This window comes from Sardina pilchardus, chromosome 13, assembly GCF_963854185.1.
Source record: "Sardina pilchardus chromosome 13, fSarPil1.1, whole genome shotgun sequence".
NCBI classification, from domain to species: domain Eukaryota; kingdom Metazoa; phylum Chordata; class Actinopteri; order Clupeiformes; family Clupeidae; genus Sardina; species Sardina pilchardus.
The window spans coordinates 12,587,987-12,612,051 of NC_085006.1; the positions used below are offsets into that span (position 1 = coordinate 12,587,987).

General features: G+C 47.4%; 1 protein-coding gene across 1 annotated transcript; it reads right to left on the minus strand.

Moving 5' to 3' along the window:
- Positions 1 to 510: 510 nt before the first annotated feature.
- On the minus strand, positions 511 to 23,623 carry kcnj5 (potassium inwardly rectifying channel subfamily J member 5). Its single transcript, XM_062553032.1, has 4 exons — positions 23,494 to 23,623; positions 15,268 to 15,350; positions 12,298 to 13,171; positions 511 to 1,118 (listed from the first exon to the last, which is right to left on the minus strand). The coding sequence occupies exons 2-4, from the start codon at positions 15,328 to 15,330 to the stop codon at positions 712 to 714; spliced, it is 1,344 nt and encodes a 447-aa protein (XP_062409016.1). The 5' UTR covers positions 15,331 to 15,350; positions 23,494 to 23,623; the 3' UTR covers positions 511 to 711.
- Positions 23,624 to 24,065: the final 442 nt, after the last annotated feature.

Below are 24,065 nucleotides of genomic sequence, written 5' to 3' on the forward strand. Positions count from 1 at the left end.
CTCTACTGCTTTGCGTTTATGCAGCGGTGAAGGGTTGATCGAAACTAATGAGTCGAAAGAACCTGAAACCTTTCCTGCGCTTTCCCAGGGCCGCGTAACGATGTTGGGGGTGAGGAGAGGAGAGAGGCGAGGGTGGGCTAATGGGAGCTTACACAAGGGTGCCACCACAACCACAAGTCTCTGGAGAGGAACAACTGCATCATTCGTATGCTGCAATGCCGATACTGGTGGATTATTATGGTTACCTGTTCAGCCTTGTATTTATGGCTACCTGCACACCTCTTTGGGTGTCAAAAATATAGGTGGCTGACTGGTATAGGAAAAGATCGTCTGGCAGACCGTGACTGTGTGTGTGTGTGTGTGTGTGTGTGTGTGTGTGTGTGAAAGCCTGTGTTTGTGTTTATCTTGTGTTTGTATGTGGTACTTCCTTGTATGTGCATATGAGTGTAATATTAGTGTATAAATATAATACCTATGTCTGTCTGTATGTATGTGTGTGTGTGTGTGTGTGTGTGTGCGCGTGTGTGTTTATGTAATTTAAAATGCAATGTAGCTTTCCATATACATTAGGTAGTCATTCTAGAGACGGGTATTGCATGAATATTGCGGGATCATCTCCACATAATGGGATGGAACAAAGCTTTTGCCGTACGGTCTACGAGTAGCACAAGGTCTCTGAGTCTGTCTGGACTTTGGGGGGCCTGGACGCTCTCAGGCCGTCTCCTCCATGGTGGTGGCCGTGCCGTTGTTGGTCTCGCTCCCTCGCTCCTCCACCTCGCCCTTCTCCTCCGTTTCCGTCGGCGACGGTGGCGTCGTCGTCGGCGTCGTCGGCGTCTCCTCCTCCTCGGTGGCGACGAGCGGGTCTCGGAGCGAGGCGGGGTTCTGCGGCGGCCGGGCGTCGGGCGAGAGGAGCGAGAGCTGGGGGAACAGCTGGCTGTCCCGGAGGCGCGCGGCCAGCTCCCGGGCGCTGCACGAGGGCGTGCTGGTCTCGTAGATGTCGTGGAAGTTGTTGTAGTCCACCTCGTAGAAGCCCTTCTCCAGCGACAGCACCGGCGTGAAGCGGTAGCCCCACAGCACCTCCGTGTCCAGGTAGGAGCTGCGCGCCTGGCAGGTCATCCCTGAGGAGGAGGGAGCACACACACACACACACACACACACACACACACGCATGCATGCATCATGGACACATGCACACACACAGGTAATGGGTGCACACACACACACACACACACACACACACACAGGTAATGGATGCACAGCCATGCAAACACACATACACATACACATACACATACACATACACATACACATACACATACACACACACAGGTGGAGACAGATGGAAAGGGGAGAGAAATTATTAATGCTTTGGGCTTTCTTTACCCAGCTACACCAATAGTTGTATGATGTGCAGTATCTACAAGAACCCCCTGTCCATCTCTAAGATTCTGAGGATGAGAAATTGTCAGCTCAGCATTTTGAAACATTCATGATCTGTCAGGGGGACTGATTCAAAACAAAGTCAATGCTAGAACAGGCTAGATTTAAAAAAAAGAAAAGAAATCAAGATTAGATTTACAGCAACATGGAAAGGAGAGGAATGATGAGAGCAATTTGCTCCTCATGGAGATAGTGAAAATATCTATAATAGTCTCCTAGTAACAATTGTCCTCCCATTTAAAATGGAATCCATTAAACAGGGAGAACAGAAGCCATTGGGGACTGGGGCATTTGTAGGAGAGGAGCAGTGAATAAACTAGCAGCCTCTCACAAGTGTGCATATTGATTATAAGCGTATGAGCGTTTGTATCGATTATACCAGTACGGGTCTATGTGTTGACTAAATCACATCACAGGCCAGGAAAAGGAATATTCTGGATGAAATGTACCCTGGATGACATCTCAAAGACCCTACATGAAATATTCAAAAAGTCATGTGTTTTATACTTCAAGGTGTACTCTTAACTGTCATTTTATGACACGTGAATTGTTTTTTGTTTGTTTGTTTGCTTGTGTTTAATCCGGTGAATACCTTACACATATTCATGGTAATGTCATGGCCCATGGCCACGTTTTACAAATTCATCTGAATGTCAGTGCGCTCACGCCTCATTATGTTTTACGCCCTGCTATCACAGAGAGTCGGAGCACTCAAGGAATGAGAGAGCCTGACCTACTGTGGATATCACATCCAAGGTCACACGCAAGCCCTCAACATTTACACAACAACAAATCGGTGACGGTGTTGTGTTTTTCGCTTCTTTCACATGATTGTATGGCGCCAACAGATCATACTGGGAGCCGGTCTCAATTCGGAGAATTTTGAAAGCTGGGCGAAATAGGCAGCGCGGCTGAACGTCGTGTTTTGCTCTGCATTTTTAAAAACAAAGGCGACATCAGCAGCCTCGGTGTTGTGCAGCGTAACGCCTCACTGAGCTCACTCTCACTCTGTAGCCACAAACCCTCCCACACTCCAACACACGCACGCATGAAGCACGCACGCACGCACGCACGCACGCACGCACGCACGCACGCACGCACGCACACACGCACACAACTGAGTTCATTTTCCGGCTTCAAGACTGGAGGTGACGTCTAATAGGTGTGAATTGTGCATTTGTGTGATGAAACAGAAGATAACTACATCACACTCACACTGCAGTTTTAAGCTGGATGACGATAAAATATAACTCTGCAGGGCTTCTGAATTGTGCAGTCAAGAACCTGCTCATGAAATTCCACAGCAGTGAAAAATTCAAGAGAGAGAGAGTGTTTTTTTTTCTCCCAAGCTGGCAGGAAGACCACTGAGTTTGAAATGAAAACGCTGGAAACAGGCCTTCCCTTGCAGGCTGGCTCAGGTGCTTCTGATAGAAGCCGGCAGAAGTGAAGAACTGTGTGTAGGAGTGTGATGGGGCTATACGGGTCCCTACTTAACATTTTATTTTCCCTGTAAATTACAGCATGTCTGTTCAGTGTGTGGGTGTGTGCATATGTGTGTGTGTGTGTGTGTGTGTGTGTGTGTGTGTGTGTGTGTGTACTGTATGTGTGTCTCTCTGACTGAGTGTGCTCATAAGTGTGTGTGGAAGTGCGTGCGTGCGTGCGTGTGTGTGTGTGTGTGTGAGGAATGGGTATGTGTGTCTGAGTGCGATTTCCAATGTGTGTCTCTACGTGTCTATGTGCAATACAGTATAGCGAGTGGTGTGTGTGTGTGTGTGTGTTTGGTGTGTAATTGCATGTATGCAGCCTGCTTGACCCTGTAAGCTAGTTAAGCATCTGCACTGGGCGCCGGGTACTTTCTCCTTATAAACAGGCAGCAGCACTCGAGGAGGCCGAGGTTCCTCTGGCTATTTGTGGAAAGTAGTGGTGACACTGACCCCCAGGAGCCTCTCCCCTCCCTCCTCCCTCCACCACCCAGACCACCACCACCACCACCTTCTCTCCAGGTGGAGCGAGGCCCTCACGAGGGGGTGGATGAGAAGGGAAAGTGCCCGTCATTTAAATTTTAAATTTAAATTGATATGCAAATCAGAGATGGAACAGGATGCTGACAGAGAAAGGTGATTCGGCTTTCAGAGTTTGAGATAAACTTAAAGAGCCGCTCCAAAGAGCGCTTTGTTCAAAGTACAAAACACAGCAGTCGAATTCAATGAGGTGTTGATCTGACGGATGCTGGAATCTGTGACAGCTGACTCCACTCCACCATGCTTGGAAACTTGATGAGACTTTAAAGGACTAGAATTAGCCTAAGCTGCATTTCTTCTGTGGGCTCTTATCAATACAGATTAGCTAATGGCGTCAGTCCAGACATTTTATTGCTTATCCTAAGAAATCAAGACCAGATCCCAGATTATGCTGCTATACTGTAAGAAACTGACTATAATGTCCTTTGCTTGTAAAATTGTCCACGGGTCGAGTGTGAGTGGGATTTTCAGTTCTGACTAATACCACATTGTATCACCAAGGCCCACTATTTGCCCTTTATTACTACACCTTTAGTCTTTCTGCAGGATGTGCATTTGAATTCTGTATCTGACTCTCGGCTGCAGCATTCAGAATCTCTTTCATGTAGTAGGCTTCTACTAATGACATTTCCCTTTGCACAATCAAATAACTGTAAACCTCTCGAGACAATCACATTGTTAGTTAGCCTTTGCAATGATTCAGTGCAGTGTGGAATTGTCATCTGCATATTGCCTTGTAGTGAACATCATGGTATTACTCACGCTGCAGGCTGGCTGTCAGACTTTCTACGGCCCCTCCATCAATCTGAATTTAATACCACTCTCCTCGTGGGCGCATAAGCTGTTAGCACAGTGATTACATGGACTTGTAAAAGATGCTTTCCCTCAACATCCAGTAAGCGTAATGGAGTGGCAAGCCTCTCTCATCCATTTTTAACCAACGGACAAAACTGTCAAATCAAAATGCACGAGAGCCAGGCGGAAAAAAAAAAAAAAAAAAAAAAAAATCAATGCCCGCAGGGTGTGTGACCTTATTACGGCTTGAGGTTATTAGCTTACCACGGAACATCGGTACTAAGTCATCACTGCCTCGCAGGAGCAGAATTTTCAAATTGACACCAGTTGTCGGTGCATCGTTAATGGCTTAATCCTGGCAAATTGCTCACCACAGAGTATGGCGTATGAATCCCTTGACGTGTCCAGTGGAGTCCTTGTTTGTAATTTACGCAAGATGCATGGAATCAATGACATTAGCAGGAGTCGTCCATATTTCCCTCATCCATTGATTTCCAATAGCATGGCCAAACGCCACTTAACCCATTATGACTGGGCGCGTCATTTGCGTGCGTCTCCCTTTACTGCTAGATGTGACAAGAGGGAGTTTTAGATGGTGTCATGGTTTTCAAGTTCTGTGACAAATGAAATCTAATGTATTATGAGAAAAACATTTTCTAGCCTCTTAGCCATTATGTGGTTCGCAAAAATGTTTCAGACTGTGATGATGGTTAATGACTTGAGTGAGGGAAATGCCACTAATGTGAAGCAAAGTGGTTACATTGAGGATGATAACAGCAATTAATTTGAAGATTCAATTTTAAACCAAGATTATGTATAATCTGACTATTCACCCACTAGCCAAGAACTCAGTGGATGTGACATGTGTTTTGATGAGCAGGAGCATTTCTGCAATTTTGTCAGATTCCAAAAAGACTGGAAAATTGGGAACTAATAACCCTCACCATGAGAGTATCATCGCATGCCAGTCGCAAAAATCTATCTGAAAAAGTATATATGTGAAACAAAGCCGGAGCAAGATTCCATTCAGCAGTACTTACCCATGTGAATACGTTTACCTTTTTAGCCATTTCCTACAAAATAATTAAACCCATAGTGTGGACCACTCTGACATGCTGTGGAGAGCTACGATGGTTTTTCACCTAACTCACCAGTCAATTTCAGTCTCTACAAAGGGAAGGGCTTTGTGACTCCAGATAAGAGCATGATGAAACTCAAGGGAAAACCTGCATCAGTACCCAGCCCCCCCCCCCCCCCCGCCCTCCCCCTCCCAAATCAACAAAATGTGGTGTCATGGCAGAGAGAGCTGGTCACTGGCCATGTCTCTAACGTCCACCTCCACAGCGAGGCGTGAGGGCGCACACCAGAAAGGTCTAGCTCACCATGTCTCACCACGGGGTCTAATCTGTCCAATTTCATGGATTCTGTCGACGCCGGGGTGGCGTTTCAACTGGACACAAAAAAAGGGACATGGACTGTTAGCCTGCGGCACTGTTTGTGCTAACAGAAAAGGACTCCAAAAAAACGATGAGCAAGCAAACCCTTGTTGGGCAAACACGAAGTCAAAGTTGTCGCAAGGGATGACCTCACTCTCTGCGGTTGGCAGGACACTGACGCTGTCATGCTGCCGTCTAATTGTCATTATCCCACTCAGACAGGGCCGGTGACGGAACACAGAGCGCAAACCAAGGTTGCAGTGTCAGGACGCCATTCTGACTACCAAAAGCACACGAAAGGCGCGAATCTGCCGGATCAGACGGTTGGCTATTATCAATCCCAGTATTGCTCAAACAAATAGTAGGAGGAGGTTCTTCTTCCTCTCTTTACTGACAGTCAGATGCAGAGGTTGCTGGAAGGGAAAAAAAATGTCCAGACTTGAGCACAAGAGTGGCTGGAGGAGCAGGCGCAGCAAGGAGAGTGGCAGCCAGGAAAGCTCGTCAGCTAACAGAACCTGAGGGAGCCATGTCTGAGTGTGACAGGGTGGATTTAAATCTCACACTGCTATCAACATTGCAGGAGTATAACTGGGAGTGGGGAATACACTTGAAGAATGTTACATACCAATGTTATGAACCAATGTCCTGGCTCTACACATTTCAAAACCTTTCCTCCCTATCCCCTACTACACCCTGTCCCAGATCCTCCGCCCCCTTGTCTGCTTTTTGCCTGTACGCCGGTCCATGGCTTTGTTTGCTGGTTCCTCTGGTGTTTATCTTTCTAATGCCTTCGGCACTATTATGCCACCGTGTTGCAGAGTTGCCTCCGAGCTACGGTAGTAACCACATATGGAGAGTAGCTGCCATGAACAGCACGGATCGCCTGTATTCCAGGCTGTGTGTGTGTGTGTGTATGTGTGTGTGGGGTGGGGGTGGGGGGGGACTGAATTAGAAATGTACCCCCGATTTACATGAGCATGTAAGAAACTGTGAGAAGCTCTGCAGAATGCAGTGTGTGTGTTCTGGAAGTGGCACTGGCACTTGTGTAAATGCCACTGTCTGTGGCGGCAGACAATGGAACAAAACTGCACACACAGAGTGATGTGGCAAGGACATCCATCAACGTCCTCACTTACAACAGATGATAAGTTGATGCTTACTTTTTACAAGAGTCTCGCTTCTTGCACAACAAATGATGTTGTAGCATCACATTTCTTAAAGTGCCATAAATGTATTTATTATATATTTAGCCCCAATCACTGGTAGACAATTGGACATTGGCCAAGGCAATAAAGACAAATGGCCAAGTGCTCATTTTCTTCATGCTCCTATCTGCTCCACAGGCTGAGAAATATGTTTTTGGCCCCTGGAAAAGGTGGTGTTCTTGTTTTTAGTCATAATGGCTGAATGCAGAAGGGAACGATGCAAAGCTCTGTTGGTTTGTTTAGTAATGCGTTTGTGGCAAACACACCACACAGTACCCCGAAGACACCACAGCACTCGAAGATACACGTCCCAGAGTAGTGAAATCCCAACCTCCAGGCCCACTAGCGTGCTGGCTGAGCCTCAAACTTAATCAGAACACTTCCTGTTCCGCAGATCCAGACCCAGAACCAGACCCAGAACCAGAACCAGACTGAGCTCCATTCTGCAGTCCTGCTACTGAGTCTCAGAGGCATCCTCACAGACCAAAGAAATGACAAATCATGACAACATCAACAGCCATCAGGCCAAAAACCCCACCAACAACAAAAAAACAAAACAAAAAAAACAAATGAATGCAAGAGTGGTCTAGCACATGTGAAATAGTGCCAGATCAAATGGCTTGACTGTGATTAGCACGTTCAAAAACAGGATGAAAGCAATCATCCCCTGCTGAATAATATTACTGCGTCCGATTATTTTTGCATTTTTGGCCCAGCATTCATATTCTCTGCAAGTCTACCACGGCTGCAGAATACAGTAATAAGCCAGCCTGTATAATGCCTCATGTTTAGATTAGAGCTGCATAAAGCAGTCCTTGGACAAAAGCCTAACAAACTATTTGAATTGCACATATTTACTTGAATGATCCAGCATGCCAAAGGAAGCCTATCAGGTAGAGAATGCATAAGCAATTACTAACATGATGTAAGAGCACTAAACGTGGGATTATTTCCTGCTCACATCAAGATGTGGGCAGGACTCCTATTCAATATTCTGCAAGCAGCTAAATATTAATGCAGTGGAAATAGCGTCCTAGCTCATGAACACAATTCAGTTCACTGTTCAAAGTCTTCGTAGCTTCCAAACACTACAAGAGGGTTATCTAAGAGCACAGTGCTCAATTTAATATGGTGCTGCTCACTTGTACATTGTTTTGGATAAAAGCATTTGCCAAATGACAAAATAAAGAAATGTATACCGGTAGTATAGTACAACGCCTTCAACCTGCTTGTACAACGAGACCAGCAACTGTGGGTGACAGCTCTTTCGCTATAGGGAAATATATTCAATATAGTGAGGACATGCTTTATTGATAGGGGTGGAGACACTTTCTAGATTAGTGTTGGAGGTTTCCACACAGAATAATGAAATGCTATTATCGGAGTCTCGTGTGATAAATATAGGGAGTTGTCTAAATTTGACAATCTACTCCATCTATTGTGATTTAAATATCACTTGTTTACTTTACTAGCAAAAAAAGATGTTGCATTCTGTGTCTTGGCTGATGAGTTTGGGATGAAATCTGTGAGAGGAAACCGAGTGGAAGAAAACGTAATTTTGATGCAGAGAGGCTGAAGCTTGAGGGGAAAAGAAAAACTTTCCGTCAATTAACTGGGCCCTTACTGGAACATGCCTGAGGCACTACCTTTATCACGCGAGCGAGCGTCTGTGTGTGAGCTGCCAGGGTGAGTCAAGACAACGCATTCATTTTGGAAACAACAACCTCAAAGGGTCACTCTGACACACCTGCGGTGTGAAAATACGGGTGCGACGACCACGGGGGAAACCTTTTCACCTGACCCGTCACTTTCATCTGCTGACAGCCAATCCTGTGAGGTTTGGCTGGCCAGCGAGTCTGGGCTACACTCAGATGGACAAGGTGAACAGCAGAGAGACAGACAGCTCTAAAAACCCTTGCCAGCCCTGTCAATCAGTGGGATTGCTTCATTCAGATTTACTGCTAAAATGGACATCCGCCCTTCCACCCGAGGCTCTGAGAACTGAAACTCTTCTTGTTAGATGCTTCTTGGTTGACATACTGTATCAAGGGGAGAGAGAGGTCAGCTCACCTGGCTTCATACCCAGGTCCAGACCTGCACCCTGACCACAACACCAAAGAGCACATACTCAACTGGACTGACAGCACTCAATCACACATACTGCCTGAAGTTGTGAAGCTACTGTACATTCAGTGACCCTACACTTTTTGATTTGACATTATTTTGCAGTGTTTTTTTTTTTCTTCCCCCCCCCCCCCCCCAGAATTACAGGGCAGCGGCAGCTCCTTAGAGGAGGTGAGGGAAGCAACAACTCAACAAAATCTAGAAAGAAAAATGATTAAATGTGATGCCATTTCATCACAATTCAGTATTTGATTCTCTATATCAGGGCTATTCAATTAGTTTGTAATAGGGGCCAGTTCATGAAAAGTATCACAACTGAGGGGCCGGAGAAATACCGCTTGAAATATGAGTAATTACGTACAAATGATACAATAAACTACAACAGCACCAATATGGGTGTTCAAATGTTGTATTTTGTAAATGCATAATATCTTTTTTTTGTTGGTTATTTGTGTTTTGGGAATATTTCTGCCACAGGCCCAGCCTACCACAGTGGTTGGCCAACATTGAGGAGGTGACACTGGATCTATATTGCTAATATGTTGCATTTTGTAAAAGCATAATAACGTTTTTGGTGGTTATTTGTTCTATTTGTGTTTTGGGAATATTTCTGCAACAGGCCCAGACTACCACAGTGGTAGGTCAACATTGGGAAGGTGACACTGGATCTATATTGCTAATATGTTGCATTTTGTAAAATAATAATCTAGTTTTTTTGGTGGTTATTTTGATGTATTTGTGTTTTGGGAATATTTCTGCCACAGGCCCAGACTATTACAGTGGTAGGCATTGGGAAGGTGAGACTGGATCTGCATTGCTAATATGGCTAATATGAAATCTGCTAACGGTACTTTGGGGTTAACTGTAACCATTTTCTGAGGCTGTTGAAAACGCACCAAATCACACAATGTGGTCGTTTTGGGTGTCGTGGGTTGTAATAAAGGTTGTCGACGATCAAACTGACTACTTTTTTCATTCGTTTTAAGAGTTTAAAAGAAGAATTTCTAGTTGTCTTGCCAATCGCGCTCCTAGTAGCCTATCCGCTGACGTCGGGTCCCGTAGCAACACAGTAGGCTACAGTTGTATGAGGCTGCTGAGCCTGTCTTGTTGGCGGTGGCCTGTTGGAGGGATTGTATGAAAAGTTGTAATTGTCAAATCGACTCGTTCTTTTTTATTTCTTCATCTGAAGAGGAGGAGAAGAAGGATTGGCAGCGATTGCGGCCGGGGCAAAAGTATAGTGTGGAGAAACCAGGTCCGCAGAGGTACGGCTCGCCAGCACCTGGGCTACCTTGTTGAGTTTATTATGTGGTGTCAAAACCGCAAGGATGTTTTTCCCCCACAGTATTTTGGCAGCAGCTGCCGCCAAATTCGCCAAATTCTACCCTCCTGCTTGAATCAGACCGTCATCCGCACACAAGGATGTTTTTGACAGTAGGCTAGCCTATGTTGGCAGCAATTGCTAAATTATATCCTCCTGCAGCTTACCCAAGCTAGAAGAAAACCAAAAACTCTCCTCTTAAACTCTTCAAATTAATTTTAAAAGTAGTCAATTTGATTGTTGACGACCTTTATTACACGCTACGACACCCAAAACTACCAAATTGTGTGATTTGATGCACGTTTTAAACGGCCTCAAAAATGGTTACAGTTAACCCCAAAGTACCCTGCTAACATTAACAGCAATGGAATCTGAGCTTTGCACAGTAACTGCTAAGTCCATACAATTTCCAATAGGTACAAACAGGTTTCAAACGGTGCTCAAAAGAAATAAATGTGCGTAATCGGTCGCATATTTAACTCTTCTCAACATATGTGTACATTTAACGTTCCCACCATTTAAATTGGATGAACGTGTTCACAAATCAAAGTTACTTACAGTGGACTTGACATCAAGGCGATGGATGTGTATTAGTTTCACAGATTCACATGAAACTATTTGCGTGGTCAAACCCGTTAAAATGTTAGTAGCTTATATACTCCAACGTAGTGGCAATTTACCTTGAAACTGAGCTAAAATGGAACTTATGTTCAACTCGTTCTAAACATTACGTGCACTTGGCTGAGGTGCAGTGGCTGCAGGACTTCCGAGCGAGTGAGCGCATGAAACAGAACTGATGCCACCAAAGTTAAACTTTTAAACCGACTCCTATTTGCCTCAATAGCTACATTACGAGTGGCGAATGTTTTCGCGAGGATATGCTTGGACTGGAGAGGCACACTACCGGTGAGATTTCATGCACCAAAAATGCTTCATGCTTTGAGGAAAACAACTTGGATTTGGCGCACGTCAACATGTTGGTGACGCTGCGTAAAAACGAAGCAAGGCACAAGTAACGTCTTTGCATAATAGGCTACCCAGTAACACAGTAGCCTACAACGGCAACGCACCAGGCAGAACATTATTTATAGGCGCTACTCGCAGGTTAGCCTATCGCTGTACCTCCATTATTGTGTTTTCCATCAGCTATTTACGTCTCTACCGAATATAAGGATTTGCTTATATAACATCAGCCAACACTTCAAGGGCCACTACAAAGTATCTCGGGGGCCGGATCCGGCCCGCGGGCCGCTAATTGAAGAGCCCTGCTCTATATATTTATTCAAAGACATTTGTTGAATTTTGTTGTGCCATCACGACATTTGCATAGTAACCAGCCATCAATGGATGCAAAGAATGATGAAAACCACATTAAATTGAAATTTGACGCTAAAACATAACCGATCAGAATTAGGTTTGTTTGTGTAGCCTACTGCTATTAAAGCTAATTCACACATAGCTTTGGTGCATGAGAAACAAACAATGGAGGGGGATATACTTCATTATCTACTTGCTAATAAGTTTGGAAGTTGAGATTTGAACACCACCTACGAAGAAAGATTTCTAAAAAGAAATGGAGGACCAACTCGAAAACTGAACGTAATCAATACAACAGCCAGTGCAGGATTGTCCCGTTTCAATGAGCATTCCTACTCACGAAAAGTAGGCTAGTAGGCTAGCAGGCCCAGCTGCACTGTGGAAATTAACGTTATATTGTTAGCCATATATTTTGCTTGATGAAACAAATAACGGCATAATTGTCGTCGACTAACTATCGTTGGATTTCAAATGGATTTCATGACCTGAAGAACTTATTAGAGCAAAGGAAAGAGACGACACATTTGCAAATTTTGCTATAGCCTAGCCAAAATAAAAAGGCCTACAGAAATGCGAGCAAAAACAAAATAATTAACCGCCACTTGGAAACCTAAATAGTGTGCCAGTGAGCGTAAGCTTACCTGTGGCCTCCACCATACCCTCCAGAATGACCACGATCTCAAACTCCTCTTTCTCGATTTGTGCCCTCGACATCTCCCAAAAGGGGCTCTTCTCGTTGATCTCATGCGAGATGATGAGCGGCGACACCAGGAAGAGACGGTCGTCGCCCGTGTCAAAGCCGATGTTGATATCGGTCTGGTTGAGGGGGATGAACTCGCCCTCCTTGGTCTGCTGCGAGCGGATGAGCTTGGCGCGGATCGACGCCTCCACGATGTGCGAGTTGCGGAGATCGCCCACGCGGAACATCAGGCACAGCTTGTTGTCGCGCACGGAGATGACGGCCTTGTGCGAGAACATGAGCGTCTCTGCGCGGTTCTTGGGCTGCGAGATCTTGACAAACATGCAGCCCACCATCATGGCGTTGACGATGGAGCCCAGGATGGCCTGCACGCAGAGCAGGACGATGCCCTCGGGGCACTTCTCGGTGATGACGCGGAAGCCGTAGCCGATGGTGGTCTCCGTCTCGATGGAGAAGAGGAACGCCGAGACGAAGCTGTTGAGGTTCTCCACGCAGGGGGTCCAGCCCTCCTCGTCCGAGTGCAGCAGGTCGCCGCGCACCAGCGCGATCAGCCACCACAGGAAGCCGAAGAACAGCCAGTTGACCACGTAGACCAGCGTGAAGATGAAGAAGCTCAGGCGCCAGCGCAGGTCCACCAGCGTGGTGAACAGGTCGCTCAGGTAGCGGTAGGTCTCCTTCACGTTGCCGTGGTGCACGTTGCACTTGCCGTCCTTCTGCACGTAGCGCTGCCGCAGCCTCCTGGCCGGGTCGGCGATCAGGTGTGTGCGGTCGGTGGGGATCTGCGCCTCCCGCAGGTGCTTGGGAAGCTTCTTCACCTGCAGATGAAGCAGGTGAAGGTGGAGAATTAGAAACATGGAACACCATTTAAATGAGACTGAAAGACCTGACAGCATGTCTTACAGCATGTTCTTTTTTTTTTCGTGAAATATACCTTACGGGTACACTCAGAGATCTCCACTCTGGAAGACATTCCCTCTAATGTGCAAATCATTCCATTGCATGTTACCCGTGTCAGTAGATTTCCTTAGCATGTTTTAATAACTTTTTTTTTTCAATCTGCCTCTCTCCATGACTTCCAATTGCACCCCTCATTGACCACCCGTATGCTATCTCCCATTAGCTATGCAGTGGGGCTCCTGCACCATTGCTAGCGCTAGGGGAAATTAATGTTTCCTTAGATCTGCCACAATAACTCAGGGAGGGCTTGATGGCTGGTAGCGCAGTTGTGCTAACACTGTCGCAGTGCCTTTCACTTCCCCGACACTCATGGCTGTATGAGTGTGTGTGTGCGTGCATGTGTGTGCATGCGTGTGTGTGCCTGTGTATGTGTGCATCTGTGTGTGTGTGTGTGTGTGTGTGTGTGTGCATGCGTATGTGTGGCAGAGGTGACGCAAGGACGTTGGGGGCTCTTTTTCCACAGGCTGGCTTGAGTCCAGTCAAGAGATGTGACTCCACATCTGCTGGTAAGCTCCTCCCAACCACCCCCCCCCTCCTGCACCCCCTCCGTGCCCGTGTGTGTGTGTGTGACACACAGGCAGGCTCAGACAGGATGGCTCTGGACCCGTCCCCGATCGCCCTGCCCTCCACACAGACCAAGGACACGCTGACATTTGGTGCCTGTGCCGAAGACAGCGTGCTAAACTGCTAATTGAAACGCTGTATTGTGTTGCGAGGAGCGCTCCTGCCAGGGCGCAGGTAGCCTCTTAAAAAGTGCGAATCGGACACCTGTATCCTCCGATCCCCTTGGGCCGGGCATACACCTGAGACCTGTCTGTTCATTGGGGCTACAGCTCGGTACAGTAAATAACATCCACATCCACATCCACATACATCTACAGCTCCATAAAAGCTCAAACAGTCTGCTGTTTTCCTCCTAGTTCTAATATTGCTAGCACAGAGTACAGAAACCTCTGAAAGTGAAAAAGCAATCAACTGTCCACAATAATACATTATGAGTCAAGCGACAATGCACATAGACGGATTTCTGATCAAGGATAGTTATTAGAGGGTGTATCCAAGAACACGACATGGTAAAACACTAAAAACTCTGGGGCTGACATCATTTCTTATTATATAACTTCAAATATAATATATTTTTCCGAAGGCCGATTGGATTATGAAGGTCAGAGGTCCAACAACAACAACAAAGGACATGCATTCTGATGTTGTGTTCTGAGGAAATGCATTCTGTTGTGTTTTAGGGTCTCAAAAACACTGGCATAGTATGTTGTCTTGTGTTATGTACAGGCACTATATTCCAATATGTTGATCAGTTTATTGATTGCAGAATTGATCACTAGGTCCTGAAGTACTAATGAGTATTCTGACTGTGATGAATTGGTGTACTAAAAGACAGTGGTAAATGGAAGGAGTCAAATCAATCCATTGACCAGTGGTTCACTTATTGATATTAAGGCTTTGTTTGCAGTTTAATTACATATGCCTCTCTAGATGAACATATGTTCAGAGATGCTTGACAGTTGGGTTATAGAAAACTCACAAAGAGTTCATGACCCTCACAACCCCCATTTTTAATGTCGGAAAAGAACCAACATCATTTGATTGAAGTAGAATGTCCTTTTGGGAGAACGAGGTTGACTTCATAATTAAATCTTGACTTCATAATTACATTATCTGGATAGATGTATGGTGCTCCCTTCTTGAGAGACCAAAAAAAAAAAACGATGCTGCTAAACCTGCCAGGTTGTGCTTCTCCCTTGATATATCTACCTGAGCAGTATTTACAGAAAGTGGGTGGTGTATTGATTACACAGCGCAGTCCCCACTGTGAAAAACAATTACTCCGTGTGTGGTTAGTGAGGGAGAGCTCTGTAATTGTGTGGGTGACGTTTGTATTGAAGGGGGGATTGCCTGGAAAAAAGGAAGCCGGGGGGGGGGATTCAATTCTGACCTCGTTGGGTGTCACTCCTATCTCCATGTCGTGGTCCATGTGGACTCGAGAATCCCCCGCCATCCTCAGCTGCGGCAGTGCGCCTGTGAGAGAGAGAGAGAGAGAGAGAGAGAGAGAGAGAGAGAGAGAGAGACCGAAATAGAAATCAAGGAACCATCAGTGAGAAGTTTGACACCACCGAGATTAGGATGGAATCGAGCACACGTTCCTCATTCCAAGGATTCAATACTGACAGTTCACGCTCAATCCATTACCTCCAATCACACAGTGATGAAATACAAACGTTTTCAAAATACATCAGCTCGGTCAATAGTTCATTAACTGTTTATATCCATCTCAATTACGGCACAATGCATATTTATCATGTGAAATGGGCCTGAAAATTCAAATCGACCCAGGGAGATGCATAAATTGGTAAACAGGGAGTGGGAGGAGACAGAACAATACGATTAGCAAATTTGGTACAACACTAATACCGTGCCTTGGCAAGATACGACATGCCTCATACACCTTTTTCGCGTCCTCGTTGAGAACATCAGCATACTAATCTGTTGGTTTTTTTAGCGCACAGGCCAATTGGGACGCGTCTGTCCAACTGCGCAGGAACTGTTTGTTAACGCCGCGTGCTTCTAAAAACAAGCAGCCTCAGCTGTGCCTGGCCACTGCATGCCTGTCCCAGAGGAGACGGCGGCACATCAGTGCCAACCTAGCATAAGCTCCACGTTTACCGACACGCTCGACAGCAGGGCGCTCTGACAGGAGAGGAGATGAGGAGGAACGGTGATGGCGTTTTATCTGTGAATTGTCGGCGGATATGTTCACCTTCTGAACGTATCGGCTGTTTATTTTTCTCCCTCCCTCTCTTCCTTCTTTTTCTCAAAATACACTCCTTGTTGAAGATAAGTCTTGGCAAGCCTTTTTATATCATTTTATTTACTTTTTTTTCTGGAACGTTTTGATAAAGAAAAAAAAAGAAAAAAACATGTCACTCCACATTGTATTTCAGATGTTGCATTTCATGCTGACTGGGGCGTTTTTAGTCTACCTTTCCTTGGTAGCAAATGGACTGTTTGTTCCAGTCTAATTTGATTACTCTTAGTTTAACTTTATGATGCTGTGACAGGATATATTATTCAGAAATTCAATTTTCGATCCGTTTTCCCCCTACTGTGCACCTGCGTTCTCAAAGAAACCTGACAAAATGTTATTCATGGACATGAATTACAAAAGGCTCCAGCCATGCAATAGAAAATCCTGTTGTTTGTTTGGCCATTTCCTATCTGTCATTTTCGATGGTTGGCCACTAATATGGATACTAGATATGTATGCTGATAGGCTCTCTGTTTACAGCAACCATTAAGGGACCATCTATAGACACTATACGATTGCTGCTTATCAAGAAATCTGCTTTTGTTGTCATGCAACAAGGCTCCAAATTGAGACATTGATCTGGCTGGAAATCAAATCAATGGTAACACGGTATGGAAACACATCTAACCCGGCACAAATTAAACTGATTGCCGGACGTGGTGATGGCAACAACCCCCCCTTCCCCCACCACACACATATACACACACACACCTTCCCCCCCTTTTAACATCTCATCCATTTGTAACACCCGCAGTCAGAATACAAAGACGGCAAAGCAGGGGCACAGGAAATGCAAAGAGGGCCCGCGATGCCGAGGAGACATATCGCGCACGGCGTCCACCCAGGAATAGTCTGTTGACATTGATGGTTCTCCTGCAAAGGGCAAGGCGACGACGTGACAAGCATCAGCTTCCGAAGGTACACACAGTGGAGCGCTGGGCCAATAAAATCTGGAAAAACCATAGGCCCTTTGAATACATTTGGAGCCGTGCGCCGCTCTCCCCCCTCTCGACGCGAGCGCTCGGGGGTGCGGAGGGGTCTCATGTATAAATCATGCTGATGACGCGGGTGAACCCGCAACCCCTTAACGTCTCCGATAGCTGCACTTAGAGAGAGTCGACAGCTCTGTGCAAGTGGGGGGGGGGGGGGGGGGGGGAGCTGGAGCGGCGGGGGGGCGCGTTGGTGGGCTCTTTGCAGAGAGTTAACTCCAGCGCCAACCGCTTATCTCATCGCCCTGAGAGGGAAGCATGTGTTTTTATCGGGCAGCTTTTAGGCTGACAGGGTGTTTGTGGTTGAGTCGGGTTTCAGGACAAGCAGGGGGTGAGGGTGGGTTGGTGTGGGGGGTGGGGGTGGCTGGGGGGGCGCAGGCGGCAGGGCTCGATCCTGGCCCACTGGGAGCGCTCTGGGCATGAACCAGCCAGGCGAGCACAAACATGGCTTCACATATCCAAGAGCAAGCCTGGAGAGCACAACCGAGGGTGACGAGAGAGAGAGGGTAAGAGAGAGGGTAAGAGAGAGAGGAAATGGCTGTTTGCCTGTAGCTAACGTTAAAAGGCGATCTCTCAGGTGACCCTGATTATGTGTTTGTAATGGGGTCTTTGATGGCATGCGTGCGTGCGAGTGTGTGTGTGTGTGTATGTGTGTGTGTTTAGGGCTAGATGTGCACGCACATATTTCGCCGACGTCAGCACTCTCTGTGTTTGTGAAAGGTGAGAACTAGCCCCGGGCCATGCCAAGTGCGTTCGTGTATCAATACTAATTAGCGCTTCAATAACACCGTCGGGGGATGGCTTAAACTGCCTTGAGGGGGCCACAGTCCGGCAGCGCTCGCAGATTACTACCTAAATCATTATGCTATGACAAAGGACTCCCCGCATTAAGACAGCAGGGATCATTTGCCAGATAACCTTTCACTTTTTAATCAGCCACGGGGAATAATAAAGCATCACAGGGTGAAGGCCAGGTTGGGACACATTGTTCCGCGGTCCCATACACCATACATGCATGCCTCTGATCTCCGTCTCCATCTTGAACTTTCTGTCTGGATCACTGGAAGCAATTCATAAATCCCGTGAACAGCCAACACAGCAGTTTATTCGTAGTTTACCATTAAGATGTAATGTTTGCAGCTAGTCATTCATCCTTTAGCACAGACCTTGCAGGATTTTTTTTTTCTTTTTTTGGGGGGGGGGTGGGAGGAGTGTGGAGGAAAAGCAATTTTGAGGAGTCATCGAAATAAAATGCACAAGTCAGAGTTTGACGGAAGAGGGTACATCGCAGGTAGAGGGAGGATATTACACACACACACACACACACACACACACACACACACACACACACACACACACACACACAGACACACACACACATTTCCTTTGGCCATTAAGAGGCATCAGTATTTGGTACTTGCCATCAGTTTTTCCTCTCCTCAAACTGGGAGGAGTGATGGATGTGTATGGGACAGCTCTGGCCCTCTCGTCGCTCTGTTGTGACACTTGGAGGTCGGCCGGGCCAAGCCGCTTACTGGATCCCTGGGGCCAATGGGAACCATCTTGGCTAGGAGCCCAGAGGACTCTTTTCTTCTGTGTTGGGTGTGTGTCCAAGGTGTGTGTGTGTGTGTGTTGTGTGTATTCCCATGTGCATGTGTGGACTGCATGTGTGCACGCGTGTGATCCCAAGGCTCCCATCACCTTCCATGGATCCCAATCTCCCTGCTGGCTCCGAATGGTGCCAGATGTCCCTGTCCAAACTGAGGACAATTAGCCTAATGAAATGACAACGTCCTCCCGCTCCCACCTCACAACCCCCAGTCAACCTCCACCACAAAATACAGCCCGCTCCCGAGCCAAGAATAGCCTTCCGCAAGTTGAGACTGCACTCCTCTACCCATCCCACCCCAGCCACCACTCCAATCTTCCCAGCTCGCACCCCGGCGCCAAGAGGCTGGGCTTTTGAAAGCTATGCCCCTTCTGTGATGAGTGGCAATGGATGGGAGAGCCATGGTAAACCAGCTGCCAACCACCCCACAAGGCATCCTCCACCAGTATGTGTGTGTGTGTGTGTGTGTGTGTGTGTATGTGTGTGTGTTTGACGGTCATACAGTACGTGTGTCTTTGTGAATGAGTGTGCATGTGAGTGGGTAATGTCTGTGTAGACAGTATCTGTGTGTTTGTGTGAGTGGTGTCTAGGAATGAGTTGGTTGATGGCTATTTGTGTGTGTGCGAAATTGTCTATGTGAGTGTCACTAAGAATGTGTGTGCGTAGGTGTCTACATGAGAGTGTCTGTCTGTGTGTGAGTTGTGTGTCGGAGAATATGCGTCTGTTTGAGTGTGAGTGCTTGCTTAGGTATTTGTGTGTATGAACATATGTTTGCGTGTATGTATTTGTGTGCGTGTGTGTGTGTGTGTGTGTGTGTGTGTGTGTCTGCATGAGTGGTTTTTAAAGTAAAACCAAGTGCTGCGACACTCCTTCCCCGCTCTATCGGAGTGCTCGGCAGCTCGTTATCACTGGCTCCCTGGCGTGGGCGGCGGAGGGGAGAGAGGGGGGGGGGGGGGGTGTGTGTGCTCAGGGACGTGGCAGACTCGCAGGAGGGATGGACGGCAGGGGTGACACAGTCCCGACAGGCAACCCGTAACACAGAAGGACAAATGGCGGCGTGTGACTTAATACGCAATCAAATATCCATAGCTATCCGAAATCCATTGTGCCAATCTTGCGGGCTTGACCTATCCGTTAAAAGCATAGGGGTATTGATTAGAAAGGTGTGGAATTTAAGCGCAGCAATCCGGGGCCCCAATGTCAGATGAAAAGGAAAAATATGTTATAAACATTCGCCGCAATTTCAACCGAGTCGAGCAGTGTAAGGCAACAGCTGGGTTTGTTGCTGTGTGTTGTGGTTTTCCACAGACTTCCCCTATTTTGTCAATAATCACGGACACAAATTGAGTACGATGCATTCTGCGCGAGCGACACGCCATCAATGACACCTAAAACACCCTTGTCATCATCCCTTTTCTGCTCTTCTCAGAAATTTTCTGTGGATCTGGCACAATGCATGACGTCTATTGATCGAGCGCGCCGGCTCGCTGCCGTGACCTTTCGCCGTGGCCTGGCCGAGGTTGTGTGCGTGACCCGTCGCTCCCTCCGCCGCCGTGTGTCACAATAAGGCACGGAAAAAAGGGTTTGAGGGAAATGGGCGCCCTGCTCGGCTCCTACTCCCCGGCTCGGGCCAGCCATTCCTACCCGTCGCACTGCCCGGAGCCACGGCACGAGGATAATGGCTCAGCCATGCCGATAATGACCAATTAGCCCGGCCAACAAGTTCCTCTGTCCCTATTCCTCAGAGCCGCCGTGTCAGCAGGCAGACGAGTGCCTGACACGACGTGAGCCAAGGGGGGGAGGGAAGGCACACGGGGATTCACAAGGTAATTGTGGGTGGATGTATGTGAGTGTGTGTGTGTGTGTGTGTGTGTGTGTGTGTGTGTACTTGTGTGCGTAGTTTTCTGTATGTGAGCAACAGAGAAGGATGCATGCTGTGAGAGTGTGTGTGTGTGAGAGAGAGAGTGTGAGAGTGTGTGTGTGTGTGTGTGTGTGAGAGAGAGAGAGTGTGAGTGTGTGATGCCGGTCGTGGCATAGGAGAATCCTCTAGTGTTTTACGACACACACTTTTTTTTTACGGGACACAGCGGTGGTGGTGGTGTCCGCTTTTTTTAATCCTCCATGCATCACGTTTATGTATGGCAGAGAGCGCTGTGAAATATTCTTCCTCTCGTCCTGGCTCTGTCTCTCTCCCTCCCTTCTCCTCCCTCCCAGCTAACAGTGCTAGCAGATACACCCAGCACTCCTCTGTGGCACTTGGCCCTAAATCACACACATAAATGCGCAGGTTGTCACTTTTAAATTGCGCCAACACAGTCCACGACGATACTATTTATGCACAAAAGGAGATTGGACTGTTTACAGGGGGAGCTGAAATAATTGAGCTTCCTATTTGCTCTGCTGGTGGGTTTTTATGTTGTCTTACTCCAGGCCACTAAACTGATGTTCCATAGAGGGCCTCAGCAAAGACCACCCCACGTTAAGGAAATGGACCATGCACACACAGCATTGTTTTAGCCCTTCTCTCTCTTTCTCTCTCTCTCTCTCTCTCTTTCATTCCATCCCCTCTCTTTCCCTTCCTTTCTTTCTTTCTCAACCCCAGAGGCGAAATGAAATATCCACAAAGGAGAGTACTGCATCAAAGATCAGTCAGAGTTCGCAATGGAAGATCTCTCTCTCTCACTCACTTCCTCTCTCACTGGGAACTGTTTTACACTTTCTTTGGCCTTTGAAACAAATGCTTTTGCTGCAATAGAAACCAGGGCTGCATTTTAAGTACGTTTTACACACACCCTCGAGATGCTTTCGCAGCTAAATAAATACCCGCAATTAATAATTCAAACACTAATATAATTTGAATTGCTTTTTTAAATCCAGTTCGCCAAAAAAAGAAAGAGAAACTAGCCTATAAGCCTGCAAGAGGAACCCGATGAGGCAGATGAGGGAAATGGCTGGCTCTGCGACCGATAGCGGCAACACCCCGGTGTATTAAAAGGTCAGAGGTCACCACACTGAAGGGCAATTTCATCCTGTTGGAGACTTGGTGAGCCTCTGCTGTGCTTCAGCCGCTCAGTCTCTCCGTTATGTTTACACATCACGGGCAGAGCTCACATCCAGCCCCTTCGAAAATCACACACGAAAAAAAAAACGAAGCACATTAGAGCCTTGGGGGAAAAAAACGCATTAAAGCATCAGATAACATTCAAATCGAAAATGAATAAAATAAAAAGAAATAAACACAACAATTGGTATATTGTGTTTCCCCCCCCCCCACACACATTCCCTTGTTGGCTTTGTCACACACCCTGTCCACCAAACTCGGCAGTTTCTCTCCCCCCCGCCCCCCCCAGCAAAGTCCTGTCAATCCGTACCTCAGGAGGTCTCCCGGGTAACGCATGAAAATGCGTAAAAAAGCTGCATGAAACACCACGTGGCACTCATATACATCGCGCATACAGTGCGTGCGTCACTGTTGCTGGCTTGCTTGCTTGCTTGCTTGCACGCCGTTCCCATGGCGGGTCCTGCCTGAGCTGAGCTGAAGCTGCATAGTCTGGTTCGCCGTTACGCAACTTTCACTCAGAATGTCTGAATGTGAGGCGGCGTGCGTGGCAGTGCCACAGCAAATGAGTGGCAGAGCGCAAGGGCTTCACAGAGCCCCTTGCCCTCGGGCAGAGCAGCTTCATTTCCACCCGTGCCTAGTGGGGGGGGGGGGGGGGGGGGGGGGGATGAGGGTGGGAGAGCTCTGGTGATGGGGGTCGATGTAAACCGTTCAGTTGCACTTTTTCTCCCACTCCTTTTCTGCTACTTAAGGAAAGATGCTATAAGCAAGACCGCACAACTAGTCCAATGTGCTTATCGTACTCTCTCTCTCTCTCTCTCTCTCTCTCTCTCTCTCTCTCTCTCTCTTGCCTCCTCACACTTGTTTCTCTCTCTCTGTCTGTCTTTAGCGTGAATAAAAGCATGAAAAACAGGACACATACACTAAATATTTTCTCTCTGCCTATACACACACACACATATACGCCTGCACATTCACCCACTGGGGTGTGCGTTTCTATGCTAATTAAATCCAAGCTGACAATAACACGCTCGTAAAACTCCCGTGTTGCACGGGGAGACCTAACGCATCACTTACATTCTCTTTAAGCGCGCTCACACAAACACACACACACACACACACACACACACACACACGCACAAGACAAGCAGCTACAAGACACATTATAGGACATCTCCGTTTCAGCAGGTCACCCATGACTGCTGCGTCTGTGCACCAACAAGATGGAGCGTCCGTCACCTCAATGACATTCGCTAATTAGACACAGATGCTCGCGATCTCGGATGGGACAGAGGGGGGTCTCTCTACCGTATCCCAGCAGCGATCACGCGCTCGCGTATTCCGGCGCACTTCTCCTCCTCCTCAACGCGCCGCACACTCTCTGCATTTCACAAGCCATGCCGAATGAAAGATGCCTGATCTGAAGTGTGTAAGGACTCGAGTGAAGTGGGGGAGGAGGAGGGAGGGGGGGTGGGGGGCAGAGGATGCTACGGTGTAATCAATGGTGATCAGAAAAGAGATGGCAGACGATAAGGATGCTGCAGCATGGGACATGACAAGAGGGGTATTAGCTCCCCTCGTAACGTAGCATCCTCGCCACCTCTCTCTCTCTCACTCACTCTCCCTCTCTCTCTCTCTCTCATTCACACTCCCTCCCGTCTCCCGATCCTCGCTCTCTCCCGCCGTATGCTCGTCCTTACCTTCAGTTGGCCACAGAAGTAGCTGGCAGGCACCCGTCGAGGCATCTCAAGAGCTGCGGCGAGTGTGCACGTGTGCGGCGGTGTGTGTGTGCTCCTGTGTGTACTCCAGCACGGTCTCTCCGGCTTTGTTCAGGATCCGTCCTGCCTCCCCGCTCTACCTCCTCGCTCCTGCATGCGTGCGTGTGTGTGTGTGTGTGTGTGTGAGAGTGAGTGAGTGTGAGTGGGTGAGAGAGGGAGGGAGGGAGGGAGAGAGAGAGAGAGAGTGAGCAGGAGAGAGGGAGTGTGTGTGTGTGTGTGTTTGTGCAGAAGACTAAGAGCTTCCTCCCCCAACCACCCCCTCTTACACTTCTCCCTCTTCCAGAGGTCTCGTCTCTGAGGATTTGTCCTTTGTGTGTGTGTGCTTGTGTGTCTGTGTGTGTGTGTGTGTGTGTGTGTGTTTGTGTGTATGTGTGTGTGAAATAGAGAGAAAGAGAGAGAGAGAGAGAAACTGACAACGAGACGGATTGTAATGTGAAAAAGAGCAGAGAGAGGGAGAGTTTGGGAGAATTTGTTTGTGACCTTGTGGCTATCTG